The sequence below is a fragment of the Chelmon rostratus genome, chromosome 15 (genome assembly GCF_017976325.1).
Source record: "Chelmon rostratus isolate fCheRos1 chromosome 15, fCheRos1.pri, whole genome shotgun sequence".
Taxonomy (NCBI): Eukaryota; Metazoa; Chordata; class Actinopteri; order Chaetodontiformes; family Chaetodontidae; genus Chelmon; species Chelmon rostratus.
This window is the reverse complement of record NC_055672.1, coordinates 9,970,754-9,985,530: the sequence shown is the minus strand read 5'-3', so window position 1 is coordinate 9,985,530 and position 14,777 is coordinate 9,970,754. Positions and strand designations below refer to the sequence as shown.

The window sequence follows — 14,777 nt, the reverse complement described above, 5'->3', positions numbered from 1 at the left end:
ATGGCTCGGGGTCGGGTGACAGCAGCATATGATTCATGGCTTGCCGTGCCCTTTTGTCTTGTCCTCCTTGTGGTGGGACCATCCACTGCTCTTAGCCAATGTTATTTCACAGCCTTCAGAGCTCGCTCCCTGTCTGTTTCAAGCAAACCGGCAATGTCATTTCCTATGCCTTGTTCTTTCCTTGGTGCGGGGATAAAGAAAGAATATGGCATGTGTCACAACAAGAGATGTTCTTTTTTCTTTATTGTTTTGATGTTGGGAAACAACAAATAGTATCAACATTTCTTTTGATTTATCTGTAAAGGTTTCTTATACAGAAGAATTGACTTTCATTACATAAAAAGGTAATTACTAGACCAGTGGCTGGTGTTTGAGGCACCAGTATATGTTCAGACAGAGGAGGAGAAATATGCCACCGAGAATAAATTCAATGCACCGCGATAACCTTTGATATTATACTTAGGCCAAAGTATTTCTTTCTGTTTTATTTTTGACTGCATGTTGTGTGTTCAACTTTGAATTTTCTGGCATTGAAAAGCTTTGAGTATATGTCTGGTTTGAAACAGGATTTCTCTATAACGGGTCAATACATGTGAAGAATGCAAATGGGGAAAAAAACAAGAGAGCACGACTGAAGCATGAATTTTAATAATTTCTAAAATTTCCATATGTGGACACACCATGTTGCATGGCCACCACATCAATAACGTCCATGCAGCTCATTATAATTATGGGAACACATTGATTTTATGCAAATGAAATCTAGGAATGCATCTGCAGAAACATCTTTTCATTTGCCAGATGGTGTGTCCAGCAGCAAGCTTTTTCCAAATATATGTGCAGGTTTATCATGAAATTAAACAGTTTTGAGTGGGGGGCCACACTCACACTGGACTGGAATGGGAATGTTTGGTCTGCAGGAGCAGCATCCCCCTCTGAAATGTGGGGCTTGGTGCTTCTAACAGAGTCAAACAGCTGCTGACACCAGCTGTGTGGCACAAGTGGTCTCTCCATTTGTTACTGTGGAGCTACATGTGTCCTGCCAGTCTAAACTCGTATGTATTCAAAAACACAGACACTAAACAAATCCAAAAATGTATTGCTTAGAATACCAAAAAAGCTGTGGATGTTTAGCCATTTTATAAGCCACCAGACCCTTGTTTGGATATTCAGATATAGTAGATGTAGCTTGGGTTTATAAAGCCCTTTATACTCCAGCTCAGAGGATAAAATGTGTCTTTTCCTGTTTTAAATCCACTGATTCCACTGACTGCATCCTGCACCCTTTAACGGAACATTTTATTCAGTTTATCTTGGCTAAAACACTGATATTACAGCAATATTATGTTGGCATTAGGCAGAATTGTGTCCTATTGTTGCTATTAATCACTAGAATAGGCCCTCCACGAACACAGTGAGGTTCTTCAGATATATTTTCATGATTTATTGATAGGAAAAAGATCAAAAGGAAGCCTGTCATTGTCTGTCTGCCCTCACCGCTGTCCCCCATACTTGGGTGGCAGGCACAGATGTCCACGCGGGAGTTCCCTCTACTTATCATGCCATTCATGGAGCGGCTGTTGTCAATGGGGCAATGAGCTACCAAATATGGAGAAGGGGTCGCACCGCTCAGCCCCTTCTTCCAGACACTTGTCAGGGTATAAATTGGTCCAATGTGACATTCCGCCACCCCTGGTTTACACACTCAAGATCCGGTGCCTGGTGCTGATCTGGTGAGTACCCGCACAGCAGACCAAAGGATGACTAAAAATCACCAACCAGTGGATTTATCCCAGGAGGATTCATACAGGGTTTTAACACGAATGGCAGTGACTTCAGCCTGTGCCTAACCAATGCCATCATTTAACCAAAATGGATCATCTTGTTACATCGGCTTCATCAACTTCTTTTGTTTTGCAGATTGTGGATTATAGTTGCTGCTAAATACTAAAAAGAAAAGAAAAGAAAAGAAAACTCACTTTCACAGAACATACTAACCCCATCCTACAACATATACTTCTATAGAATATAATATTAAGATAATAAACTAACATTGCTTGACTTCTTTGTCAATAACAAGTGGCCTTGTGTGTTGCTTGTGAGTTGTGAGAAAGCAATATGTCCACTGACCCAGTCCAAACAAACAGGGAATTTCATGACTTGATCTAACTGTGCCACTGTGTGTGCGCGCGCCCCCATGTGTGTTTCAGAGCTGACACCATGTGCGACGACGAAGAGACTACCGCCCTGGTGTGTGACAACGGCTCTGGCCTGGTGAAGGCTGGGTTCGCTGGCGATGACGCACCTCGCGCAGTGTTTCCGTCCATAGTTGGTCGCCCCCGTCACCAGGTAAAGTGAATTCTCCGTAATCTCCACGGGTGTTGAGGACGAGTATCACTTTATGTTGTTTACATCGCATAAAACACAATCTGTGGCTTTGGATGCAAGCCAGTACACAGTGCGTAATTGCGCACCAATTTTACGCATCTGTATTTGAACTGATAACTGAGGAAAACAGACAGTGTTTGTTTTTTTTTTCCTAAAAAACAAAGTTTGATTCTGCACATAAATGTAATTATGATGCTCTGTGGTGATTATTATTGTCCAGCACGTCGCTAATGTCTGGTCCTTCCTGTTGGCAGGGCGTCATGGTTGGTATGGGCCAGAAGGACTCGTACGTCGGCGACGAGGCCCAGAGCAAAAGAGGCATCCTGACACTGAAGTACCCCATCGAGCACGGCATCATCACCAACTGGGACGACATGGAGAAGATCTGGCACCACACCTTCTACAACGAGCTGCGCGTGGCCCCAGAGGAGCACCCCACCCTGCTCACAGAGGCCCCCCTCAACCCGAAGGCCAACAGAGAGAAGATGACCCAGATCATGTTCGAGACTTTCAATGTCCCCGCAATGTACGTGGCCATCCAGGCCGTGCTGTCCCTGTACGCATCCGGACGTACCACAGGTATGGCACATCCTCAGGCCTGTAAGAGATTTTGTACAATGAGCTAATACATGAATTAAATTAATTTTTCACGTATTCATCATCAGGTATTGTCCTGGACTCCGGTGACGGCGTGACCCATAACGTGCCCATCTACGAGGGCTACGCTCTTCCTCACGCCATCATGCGTCTGGATTTGGCCGGTCGTGACCTCACAGATTACCTCATGAAGATCCTGACTGAGCGCGGATACTCTTTTGTCACAACCGGTGAGTACGGCCAACTGATTCACATTTATGACGAACTTGCACACGTGACTGACATCGTACACATCTGATCCCCCCAGCTGAGCGCGAGATCGTGCGTGACATCAAGGAGAAGCTTTGCTATGTGGCTCTGGACTTCGAGAACGAGATGGCCACCGCCGCCTCCTCCTCCTCCCTGGAAAAGAGCTACGAGTTGCCCGACGGTCAGGTCATCACCATCGGCAATGAACGTTTCCGCTGCCCGGAGACCCTCTTCCAGCCCTCGTTTATTGGTGCGTAAAGGCGAGTGCAGACGTCGAAGAGTTAGTTGCAATGACGCTGTCCCGTGAACTGTGGCGTTCAAGGTTTCATACAGTGACCTGACATCAAAGTGTTTACGATAGTTATTTACATATTGGAGTTAGCCTGAAGTATTGAATTATAGGTCTTATAATCAACCAAAATGAGAACTCCAAGTTTTGTTTTGTTTTTTTTTTTGGCGCAAATCAACTTTTATTCTAAATCTTAACCAAGTGATATTATCCTACTCAGTGCAAATCCGGGATGATGTGAAACTGTTTTGAAACAAGCTGAATGTATTCCACCACACGTGTGGAGCATTACTTCCTTCAGGGATCTTAAGACTCAGTGCTCGACTCAATCCTTGCATTGAAGTAAAACAGGACTGTCAAAGAAAGTGTCAGGAGAGCGTAGTCTTATTATATCAGAATAAACACTGGATTAACGGATAGTTCTCTGAAAACAGACGTGTTTATTGCTCATATCAGTGGCTTGCCGCCTACTTATGATCGCCGACTGGAGGTCACAGTTCATCCACCTTCTGCTTTACCACTTCATGGCCGATAAATAGACAGGAGTAATATAAAGCAGGGGCTTATTGTTGGCATTTGCACCGTGGAGCGCGCAGCTGTTGGCGGAGCTGTCCATTCAGCACCTGTTCCGACAGCTGACTGCGGTGTCAGACGTTACACTAACTCGTCCGCTGTTATTTGCGCAGGCATGGAATCTGCTGGCATCCACGAAACCACGTACAACAGCATCATGAAGTGTGACATTGACATCCGTAAGGACCTGTACGCCAACAACGTCCTGTCCGGCGGCACCACCATGTACCCTGGCATCGCTGACCGCATGCAGAAGGAGATCACGGCTCTGGCCCCCAGCACCATGAAGATTAAGGTAACTTTGACTCCCTGTTGAATGCGGCTGGGGTGTTTCTGTGAGCAGAGGGGCCGGACTAACCCGTGTGTTTGCGCCTAGATCATCGCGCCCCCTGAGAGGAAGTACTCCGTGTGGATCGGCGGCTCCATTCTCGCCTCTCTGTCCACCTTCCAGCAGATGTGGATCAGCAAACAGGAGTATGATGAGGCTGGACCCTCCATCGTCCACAGGAAGTGCTTCTAAGCGCCAGCCCCCCCTCTCTCCTCATCCTCTGTTCCCTCCCTCCTTCTGTGCAGAACTCTTGTGTCGTCGTCAAATGCTTTGTTTACACTCACGTGCAATTTATATGTGGATATGTATAGCTTTATAAATAAACGAGAACCGGGACTTGCAGGAGACGCATCTGTCATTTTTATCTTTTCAGATCTGGTTTAGGATCAACAAAAATCTCCCCCTCTCTGTCTCTCGAAAGCAGCGCGGCTCTGTCCTTTCATCACGTGATGGATGAGCAGAGGTTATTAAAGATTTGAATTAGAAAAGATTACAGTGAGCGGAGAGGATAAGCCACCTCATGAGAAATTGACCGCGCAAAGTTTCAGTGAAAACGCCGCTGTCACGTGATCGGTAATCCCCGTTTCCCCAGGTCGGACAAAGCTCGCGCTGCCTACCTGTAAAACTGCTGGATACATTTAGATTATAGGAAACTAACAACAACAACAATCAATAAGTCAAATATGCTCAAAAGTAGTTACCAAAGAAGTTCCCGACAGGTAAATTGGCTCACATTTAATACGCAAACGAACAAATAGTGCATCAGTGCGCTTCTATTGTTTTATACATGTCCAGTATATATATCTCATATAATCATGGTGTATCACAAATATGGCTGTTACAGGGCTATTTGCACTGTAAATCCATAGTGAAGCCGCTCATATTAAAAGGACAACACATTAGTGACTATGTCATAAATGATGTCAAACAGTGGTCTAATATTTGTGTATACACACACAGCACAGCGCCAAAAGTTGATCAAATCTCAGAGCGATATACAGGGCGGTGTCACATATTTTGCTTCTATTTTTAACCCTCCTCACAGACGGAGAGAGAGAGGGAGAGAGATGAAGAGAGAGGGAGAGAGAGGCAGGCAGGTCGCCTTGTAAAGCGATTAGCAACTCGGATGGTACTTTCACTCTGTCACTGTATCCAGAGCATCATCTTTGCCCGAGGTGGAAACAACAGCTCTGCCGGCCGGGCCAACGGCCTGCGACATGGGGAGGGACAGCTCTGGAGGACGTGCGAGGCTATGCGCTCCAAGAGAGGAAGCTCGGTGCATTTATAAAACCGTATGCTCCCACAGGGTTCACATGCAGGCATCAAACAATCGGCTGTGTGAGGAAAAGAAACAAGTAACATGTTGCACAAACATCTTTGTTACCATCACTGATAATTTGAAAACACTGGGAAGTCACCTTGACCACTGTGCCCAAGACACGATGCGTCCACAAGCCCTGCCCCGTAAAGATGGATAATGTTAAATGTGGTGCAGGTGTGGTCCTGTGGCTCAGTGAGTCGCCCATGACAACACAGCCAGGGTTAAGGGTTTGATTCTCATACCCGTGCAAAAAATGTATAAAGCCAAGGTATTAAAGGCTGCAGCACTCCGGACACAGCTGTCCACGGCAGTGTCCACTGAATGGCGCACGCCATAAACAAAACTGAAATATTGGAAATCAGAAGCGCTGGTACTCCTGGCTGCGCTCCATCGACCTGTCTGCGCGTACGTGACGCATGGGAGGGGGGAGACTACTTAAAGGCGGATTAACGCTGGCAAGACATTAAATCCAACCTCCCTCCATCCAGACGCAGCGCGCAGCCCATCAACCTGATCTGAAGATCGAAAATAGGAGGGCTTATAGTAATCAGCCCTTCAGACTCCCATGACAAGGAAAAGTGTGGCAACGTCGCGGGAGCGCTCGGCACACACAGCAGGACGCTCACTGGCGCTGCGCGCTCAGCACATAACCAACCAGACGGCGCGCAGAGAGACGGAGAGAAACGGGGACGGCGGCAGCATCCCGTGACGGATGCATTTTTTAGCTCAAATCGGACGCTTTGGAGACTGACAACAACGAGACTCAGAGAGAAGCAGGACGGGAAATAACGCGCTTTTTTTGGAGGGATTTGAACAGAGTGCCGTTGTGCTCTTGTCTTCTCCGGATGCTCAGAAATGGGGGAATGGACTATACTAGAGAGGCTCCTGGAGGCTGCTGTCCAGCAGCACTCTACTATGATAGGAAGGTAAGAAAAAAAAAAAAAAAAAAAACAAGATCAACCGAAGAATCGCAGCAGCCTCCAGGATCGTCTTTAGCATGGTTCCCAGTCCCCCGTTTCTGTCTTGTGCCTCGAGGATCTTCTGTAGCATGGTGCCCAGTCCTTCGTGTCTGTGTTGTGGATTTTTCTGTCTTGTTTCACAGATTTCCTTTTTCCCCCCTTCCTCTCAACGAGACAGCTAAGTAAATCAGTTGACAGCTGTCTTTCCAGAACCTGGGATGGTGCTGCAAACAGCCTTAACAAAAATTCACGTGTCATTTCATGTATTCATCCATCCACTTATCTGACGTTTGTTGCTGAGTTTGAGTGGTGGTGGAGCGTGTGTGTGTGTGTGTGTGTGTGTAGTGGTGGGAGAAAGAGATTGAGAGACAGAGAGAGAGAGTCGGCGTTGTCACATCTTTCCATGATCAAAGCGCACACAGGTACGGTGAAAGCAACGTCGACTGCTTACATGTCATTTCAGCCATGAAATCAGAGAACACACACTACACAGACACGCCGAGACACGCAGAATCAGGAGGACACAGTAAGACACACGTTAATCCTCCAAGAGCGTCCTGTTTCAGCACTGGACAGCTCCCCAAATCCAGCACAACACCAGACCCGGACTCGGCGCTTCGGCGCACAGCTCGACCACATTTGCACCAGTCAACACAGATATCTACACTTATTTTCACATTGTTTGTTTGTTTGTTTGCTTGCTTTTTAGGATCCTACTAACAGTGGTGGTCATCTTCCGGATTCTAATCGTAGCAATAGTTGGAGAGACTGTCTATGATGACGAGCAGACCATGTTTGTTTGTAACACCTTACAACCGGGCTGCAACCAGGCATGCTACGACAAGGCATTTCCCATTTCACACATTAGATATTGGGTTTTTCAGATCATCATGGTGTGCACCCCGAGCCTTTGTTTCATCACGTACTCGGTGCACCAGTCGGCCAAGCAGAAGGAGCGGCGGTACTCCACAGTCTATCTGACACTAGACAAGGATCAAGATTCACTGAAGCGAGACGAGAGCAAAAAGATAAAGAACACCATTGTTAATGGAGTACTTCAGAACACGGAGAACTCCACCAAAGAAGCCGAGCCGGACTGCTTAGAAGTCAAAGAGATCCCTAATTCGGCCATGAGAACTACAAAGTCCAAAATGAGGCGGCAAGAGGGCATCTCCCGGTTTTACATCATCCAGGTGGTTTTCAGAAACGCGCTGGAGATTGGCTTTTTGGTGGGCCAGTATTTCTTGTATGGATTCAACGTCCCGTCGGTGTACGAGTGCGACCGCTACCCCTGCATCAAAGACGTCGAGTGCTACGTCTCCAGACCCACGGAGAAGACCGTGTTCCTGGTCTTCATGTTCGCGGTCAGTGGGTTTTGTGTGGTGTTGAACCTGGCGGAACTCAATCACTTGGGGTGGAGGAAAATCAAAACGGCCGTGCGGGGGGTGCAGGCTCGGCGGAAGTCCATCTACGAGATCAGAAACAAGGACTTGCCGCGGATGAGTGTGCCCAATTTCGGCCGCACTCAGTCCAGTGACTCTGCTTATGTGTAGCACACATGGGGAGGAGGGAGGGTGGTGACATGTAAAAGAAACAAGAAAAAGGAAAAAAAAAAAATCAAAAACCCAGAAACATGATGATGGACACACATGATGGACAGCTCCGCACGCCTAATTCGTGTCATGACTTAAAGAGTGGGCAGATTTTCTTTTCGATTTGTTGGTCTTTTAAGGACTTCATGGCGAGCGTGGATTCCACGTTTGTTGACTTATTTATTATTGCACTGATGCAACTTTTTAGTAACGTTTATACTCTATGTAAGATGCTAAACGGAGACCATGTTAACGTGTTCACATATTTACTCTTTGCGGGCTGTTCTGTCGTACTTGAAGAGAGTAAATGCAAAAATTGCACTAAGAGGTGAACACTGGAGGGCCTGACCTTATCCAAAATGTGCTACTGACCTGACGGTGTTTTTAAGACATTTTCCTTTCCATCCATTTTTGGCACCAACCTAATTAAATGGCACCATACACAGTGGTTAAAGGGGAGAAAAAAGATCTATCATCCAGATTTCTATATGCATAGATATACATCCTTACTGGCTATGGTTCGACCTAGTTGAAATACATCAGCGTAAATTCATGTTTTTTGTTGCCTGTGTTGCACCACTGACCTTAACATATGTAACCATTCCATTGCTTTATAGCTGACTTGCAAAACAGTATCTGGTGAATTTGCTGCAAACGCTAACGTCTGTGACTTCCTTAATTTATGACACACCAAAGCGCCCACTGCTTTTATTTGTGAAGTGTTTTCTTGCTTTTTTGTGTAATCAAGTGCCATACTTGTATATAAACATGATATATATGTATACATATAAATATATAAATATATAATAATCATCATGAAAGCTGATTCCCTGCTTGGATTATGCTAAATGCCGCCCAATTTTTTTATTTGCTTTAAATGTATTTGTTGTGATTTAAATGAAGAAAAAAAAAGAGAAACAACTTTATCTGTTTTCATTTGCAAATGACTGGAAAAAGAAATGAAGTGCTAGTCTTTTTTTATATACAAGAAGTAAATGTCTCTCCCCAATCAAAGCTGATCAAAAACTGAAAAATAGCACAAATTGACATTTTTATCAAAGAATGGGCAATAGAAATCTGCTCTGGTGCTACAGTTTTTCATAGAATGGTTTTAAATGTAACCGAAACAGACCAGAAAAAAAAAACCAAGATCTTTTTTTTTCTGTGGAAAATAAAAGTGGGATTCATGTACACCAGAAACGTGTGAGGTGCAGTACTTTGTGTCTGCTGCTCTAGCTTGTGTCGACTGACCCATCACACAGATAAACATCCAGAGGAAGTTTTTGCCTTGGTGCAGTGAAAGATGTTAGCCACACCCACTCTCTACAAAAAAAAAAAAAAAAAAAAACACTGCAGGACACACCTTGTACAGGATCTCATCACTCTGCAATGTGTAGCAATACTGATGCTGTTTCCAGCAGACACATCAATACTTATGCTGTACAACAGAGAGGCCTGAGGGAACTTTTAGTCTATATGGCATGCATCAAATCCAACACTGCCCTTATGAGGAGCTATACACTTACAGTGTCCCACCATGAACTTAGTTTGTGACTTTCCTCTTACTCTGCAGGAATGGCTAAAAAGCTGATTATGATTCTGAACAGTGAGGGAGCTGCTCTTTCTGCCACTCCGCTCATTCCTTCTTCTCTCATTTGAGAAAGCAGCCTGAACTGATGGGATGGTTGTGTGCCCCTCATGAAGGTCAAAGTGAAAACAAAAGATGGGGAGAGAAAAAGAGAACAAAGTAGTAAAGAATATGCCCGAGAGAGAGAGAGACAGAAATAAAGACACAGAGAGATAAGATGAGATATTCGCAGCTGACCGTTGCAGGTGATCTGGGAGGGCCGGTCTCTTCATGATTCCCCTGCCAGGATGACTCTGCAAAGCCGGGAGAAATCGAAGAGCAGCGGCACTGGCACATCCATCTCCAACTCAGCGGGGACTCCGAGATTTCTCCCTAAGTCATGAACTTGAAAAAAAGAAAAACAGGAGAAACAAGAGCCGTTTGTCAACTTCGCTCTGATGCAATGCAGCGCATGCCTGTGTGCATCTTTGTCTCCTTCCCTTTTTCTCTCCTGCTCATGTTTGTAGGCATTCACTTGCTCCTTAAGTGCCTTACAACAAAACCTTTAAAACATCAGGGTTTACTTCACAGCATTACAGAAGGAAAATTCCAAACTTTACAGGAAAAAAAGTCCTCCTGTACTGTACATTTGCAGTACAAGGTTCAAATGCAATTGTCAGAATTTTCTGATGCTTTGGTAGTTTAATTTTCCTGCAACATTCAACCCACTTTCAAACCCCGGCAAAAAAGGCAAAATTATTGGGGTATGTTCCAATGCAATTATGCATGCTGTCATGCATTTACATCATGTGAGCGTTGCAGGGCTCAGTAGAGATTACACTGTACCTGTGTGTCTGCAATTTATGTAGACAGCCAGATTACAGGCCACATGCGCATTTGGCTGATGGTATGTAAAATGTGCATGGTGATTCGCTTGGTTCTGATTTACACATCTAAGACAATGCAAATGTACCGTTTTTAGCTAAATCAACTAATCTCAAGGACCCATGTATTTATCTACCGGCCTTACCCGCCTGACAACTGCAGTAGAACACATCAAGGCAGCACGCAAGCTATTTTAAGACTACAAGGCAAAACACTGCAGGAACACCTCCAATTTCATGTGATTGCAGGTGCTCAGGATGAAGGCAGAGAGCTTTAGAGACACGTATCCCCCTGTAATGTGAGTCATCGACAAAGAGACACCCTAATACTAAAGGAGAGGTCTTCTCCCTGGGTGCGTACTGTGGGAGTGGAAGACACTTACATCCTTAACAAACAGCTTTTTTATGAGCAGCGTGGGCCACCTCATCATAACTCTGCCCACCTTCATTCATTTTTAAAAAAAGAAAAGAAGTCTCATTAAAGATCATTTGCTGCACACAGTCATTTGTAGGAGTGTGTGGTGTGCAGGTGCCATGATTATTATGCTCCACTTCAACAAAAAAGTGCACATACTCCTCTACTTTTTCTATAGCTGAGAGACTTTTTCCCAGAAACAGCTCACATTTAAATGTATTCATATTTCATGCAAATGCACCAACTTGCACAGAGAGCACAGAGTGCACAAAAGCACAGAAATTCACATAATTAAATGCAAACGGCAGGCAGAACATAATATAACAAAATAAATATTCAGTATTTACATGTGGGCACTAAGAAGAAAGGTTAGGAAGTTTGATTTGAAATGAGTATAATGTGATATAACATTCTTAGGTCAGCAGGCAGGCTGTTCCAGCTGAATAAAAACCAAACCCTTTGTGAATTAATTTTTCGTTGTTGTATAAAATGTTGAAGTCATCAGTATCATCTAAGGGACATATCTCACAAGCCAGAATGTAACAAGTGCAGGTTGAAAGTAGCGGAAATGGCTAAAATTGCAGCACTCAAATTGTGCATACATAAGTCACATTACCTCAACCTTAGCTTTTGACCGGAGGCACCTGACCTCATAGAACTTTCCTTAAAAAAAAAAACCTTCAATCCTCATTTTTAAGACAAAGAGTTTAGTTTTTCTACTAAAGATTACAGAGGATTTACAGTAGGAAGTATGGCAGTACATATTTAGCTTCATAGTAATTTCGCTCCAGGCCTGAGTCTGTTGAAAAGAGCTGGGGGAAACCGGGCGAGCATTTTGGGCTTTGATAAGCACATCTACTTGTTCCTCAGTTGTTTCCTCTTGAGAAGGACGAAAGAAGAAAGTATACTTAGTGGTTTGGAGTTGCAGATGTGATACATCGTGACCAGAGTGTGTTTTTATTTGAGGGACAAGGCCAGACTGGCGGAGGTGAGTGATGGAGCTGGAGTGCTGACACCTTTATTAACAATCATGGCAGCCACCTTACATCATACTGACAGCTCCCCTGGAATAAGGTGTTAGACGAGGACAGTTGAACAGATTCCAGAATACAATCAAATCAATCATAACAGGACTCAAAAATGAAAGCTCTTTAGATAGTCTGGTGTCTGTCTGTGTGTTTGTATACTAGCTGTCTGTGGACGTTTGTAGCTTCTTTTCATATGATTCGATTTTTAATTAAATTACCCCACCTGAATGTAATGATAGAAATAATTGGTTTTTCCTGGAGCAGCCCCTGCTCCGTGCTGCCTTTCAGAAAATCTGACAGATTACACCAGAACTTGCACCTGAGAGTGAATGCTGCAATCCCTCTGCCCCAAAACAAGCATGTCCTCCCAATTTCTCCTCTGTCACCAATCTGAAAAGAGAAGGCTGGCTCCGGGGGAGCGCTGCTTTAATTCTGCCTTTTGCGCAGATTACTGCATGAAAGGGGGAGAGCAAAACAGTGAATGTGGGGCTTTTTGATCCACTCAGCCAGAAGCAATGAAATTAGCCTGGTTACTGCAGCACATATGCACGGCATAGCATGGCATGGGCAGATATGGCAGACATTGAAACAAAACGCACTTGATGTTTGCATCCATGTGGGGGAGGAAGCAGTAACGCATTTGCACAGTGTGACCAAGTTTCTAACTTTCTGTCTGCCAGGGGAGCAAAAGCAGCCGCTCAGCTCTGGCTGTAAAGTAGTTTCCTCTCTCGCTCCAGCAACAATAGTCTCTCTCCCTCCTCACCGCGCTGCTTTATAGCCATTGAGAGAGGCAGAACACCAAACTTTCGTTATATGATCTGTGCTTTGGGTTTTCGCTTTCAACTTCTCCACTTTAATGAAATCTTCACAGTACAAGGACAAAAGGACGGGGAACATTTCACAGAGTCTGCACAGAGGGATTTCACTGGCTGGTTTGGTTGCTGGTTGAGCCGTATTGGCCCATACAGAAGGATTTGGTTGAAAATAAGTGCTGGCACTGACAAAATATACCTGACAGACCTGACAGCAGATTAATTTCTCATTCATTTTTTAATGTGACCCCAGGATTAGGAACATTAGGGGATTATACACAGATTTGTCAACCAGAGGATCACACCGGGACAACCAGCACCTGGGCGAGGACACAATGCACCCAAACCCAAATAACGGATGTGTCCCTTCTCTTTTCAGCAAGGTAGGTCAGGTTAAGACAGAGTTATTTAGGGTGAGGTTCGAACTCTGAGAAAGAGACCAGTTAACTTTCCCTGTTTGCATTTTACTAATTATTTTCTCTACATTAAGCATTGTTCTGTTATGAGGCTCTCGCATTTGCAAGCCTTTGAATACAGCTCTTTGCCACAGTGCACCAACTTTCTGTGGTAAAGTAGTTTGTCATGAATGCAAAGCAGACAGGGTCAGACCACACTGCAGCGAAAACAAACCCTGAACAATTTCCTGCTTGTGACATATTTAATATTCCTCCAGAGGTGACAGTTTACTCTCGCACCTACAGCTTGTTCTAACTTTCTATGCCTCCTCGCCTCCCCTGCATTCCCTAATAGCTTGTACTACACACAGCCCATCGACCCTGATAAATGTTTAGGTTCTGCACCATTACACAGCCAATAAAAATCAGCGGCGGGCGAGTCTTAATCGGACACAGAAGCATTCGCCGGCCAATTGGACTTGTACCGATATAGGAGGTAGCGAATGGCAGCGTGCTCTGGAAGATGGAAGAGGCACACAGGCAGAAGTATAGAGATATCAATTTACAGCTACCCACACTGCAATGCAATCACACAACAGAGAAGAATATGAATCACTACTGTGTATTACAGAGGCACGCAGGGACAGAAGATAATACCCATCTCATAAGATTTGTGGCTGCAGAATAAAAGGACCACCTTTTAGCTTGTCTGCTTTGCAGCCAGATGAGCGAGGAAGCTGCCGCTGCTGCTATAAAAATAATAATGAGATGCAAACAAAGAGAAAGAGGAACAAAGAAATTATAGAAATATCACTACTTTGAAGGTGAATTCGGTGGCTTCTTAATCCCAGGGGAAGTGTAGGATTACACAGTGTGGGTTGGACTCACTGACTCTGCCGCTGCTTGGCTTGTTCATCATCTGCTCTACCTCACTGTGGTTTACCTTTGGACTCTGTATGAACCGCTGCTGTCTGAGAGGAGACAGCAATGTGGCTGCTGATTTTCTGCGAGTATCTCCTTTTTTGCTCTTATTTCCTTCTCCCCCTCCCTCTTTCTCCACATGGCTCCTTTCTTCTGTCCTCGCTGTTTCACTACCTCTCTCATCTCTCTCCCTCCTTAGCGTGTTGCCGTTCTACCCCTTTCTACCTCTCTCACTCCTCCACCCATCCCCCCACCGCCATTTGGATCTGATGCCACTTTGCTGTGAATCACGTGGCAGTCGTTTCACGAGCCCCAAAGAAAGGTATGAGATCACACTTTACAATGCAGCTTTCAGTCTTTTATTGATGCAGCACTATTGAGAAACATCTCTTGTTGGATTTTGAACCAAAGCTTTAAACAGCACAGGTGGGGGAGTCGAGGTAAATGTGGCTACAGGTT

At 44.8% G+C, this 14,777-nt stretch overlaps 2 protein-coding genes across 2 annotated transcripts; both read left to right on the top strand.

Annotated features, from left to right (window-relative positions):
- Nucleotides 1-1,692: 1,692 nt before the first annotated feature.
- LOC121618911 (actin, alpha cardiac muscle 1) lies at nucleotides 1,693-4,766 on the top strand. The gene is made up of 7 exons (XM_041954551.1): nucleotides 1,693-1,733; nucleotides 2,211-2,349; nucleotides 2,643-2,967; nucleotides 3,054-3,215; nucleotides 3,293-3,484; nucleotides 4,210-4,391; nucleotides 4,473-4,766. Exons 2-7 carry the CDS (start codon nucleotides 2,221-2,223, stop codon nucleotides 4,614-4,616), a joined length of 1,134 nt encoding a protein of 377 aa, XP_041810485.1. The 5' UTR covers nucleotides 1,693-1,733; nucleotides 2,211-2,220; the 3' UTR covers nucleotides 4,617-4,766.
- A 1,581-nt stretch (nucleotides 4,767-6,347) lies between these two features.
- LOC121618912 (gap junction delta-2 protein) lies at nucleotides 6,348-8,257 on the top strand. The gene is made up of 2 exons (XM_041954552.1): nucleotides 6,348-6,671; nucleotides 7,414-8,257. Exons 1-2 carry the CDS (start codon nucleotides 6,601-6,603, stop codon nucleotides 8,255-8,257), a joined length of 915 nt encoding a protein of 304 aa, XP_041810486.1. The 5' UTR covers nucleotides 6,348-6,600.
- The last annotated feature ends 6,520 nt before the right edge of the window (nucleotides 8,258-14,777 follow it).

What these genes read in the sequence shown, in the direction of transcription:
- LOC121618911 (XM_041954551.1), top strand. Translation starts at nt 2,221, where the DNA reads ATGTGCGACGACGAAGAGACTACCGCCCTGGTGTGTGACAACGGCTCT. An exon ending in ATACTCTTTTGTCACAACCG is followed by an intron (nt 3,216 to 3,292) that starts GTGAGTACGGCC and finishes TGATCCCCCCAG; the next exon opens with CTGAGCGCGAGATCGTGCGT. An exon ending in CCAGCACCATGAAGATTAAG is followed by an intron (nt 4,392 to 4,472) that starts GTAACTTTGACT and finishes GTTTGCGCCTAG; the next exon opens with ATCATCGCGCCCCCTGAGAG.
- LOC121618912 (XM_041954552.1), top strand. Translation starts at nt 6,601, where the DNA reads ATGGGGGAATGGACTATACTAGAGAGGCTCCTGGAGGCTGCTGTCCAG. An exon ending in CACTCTACTATGATAGGAAG is followed by an intron (nt 6,672 to 7,413) that starts GTAAGAAAAAAA and finishes CTTGCTTTTTAG; the next exon opens with GATCCTACTAACAGTGGTGG.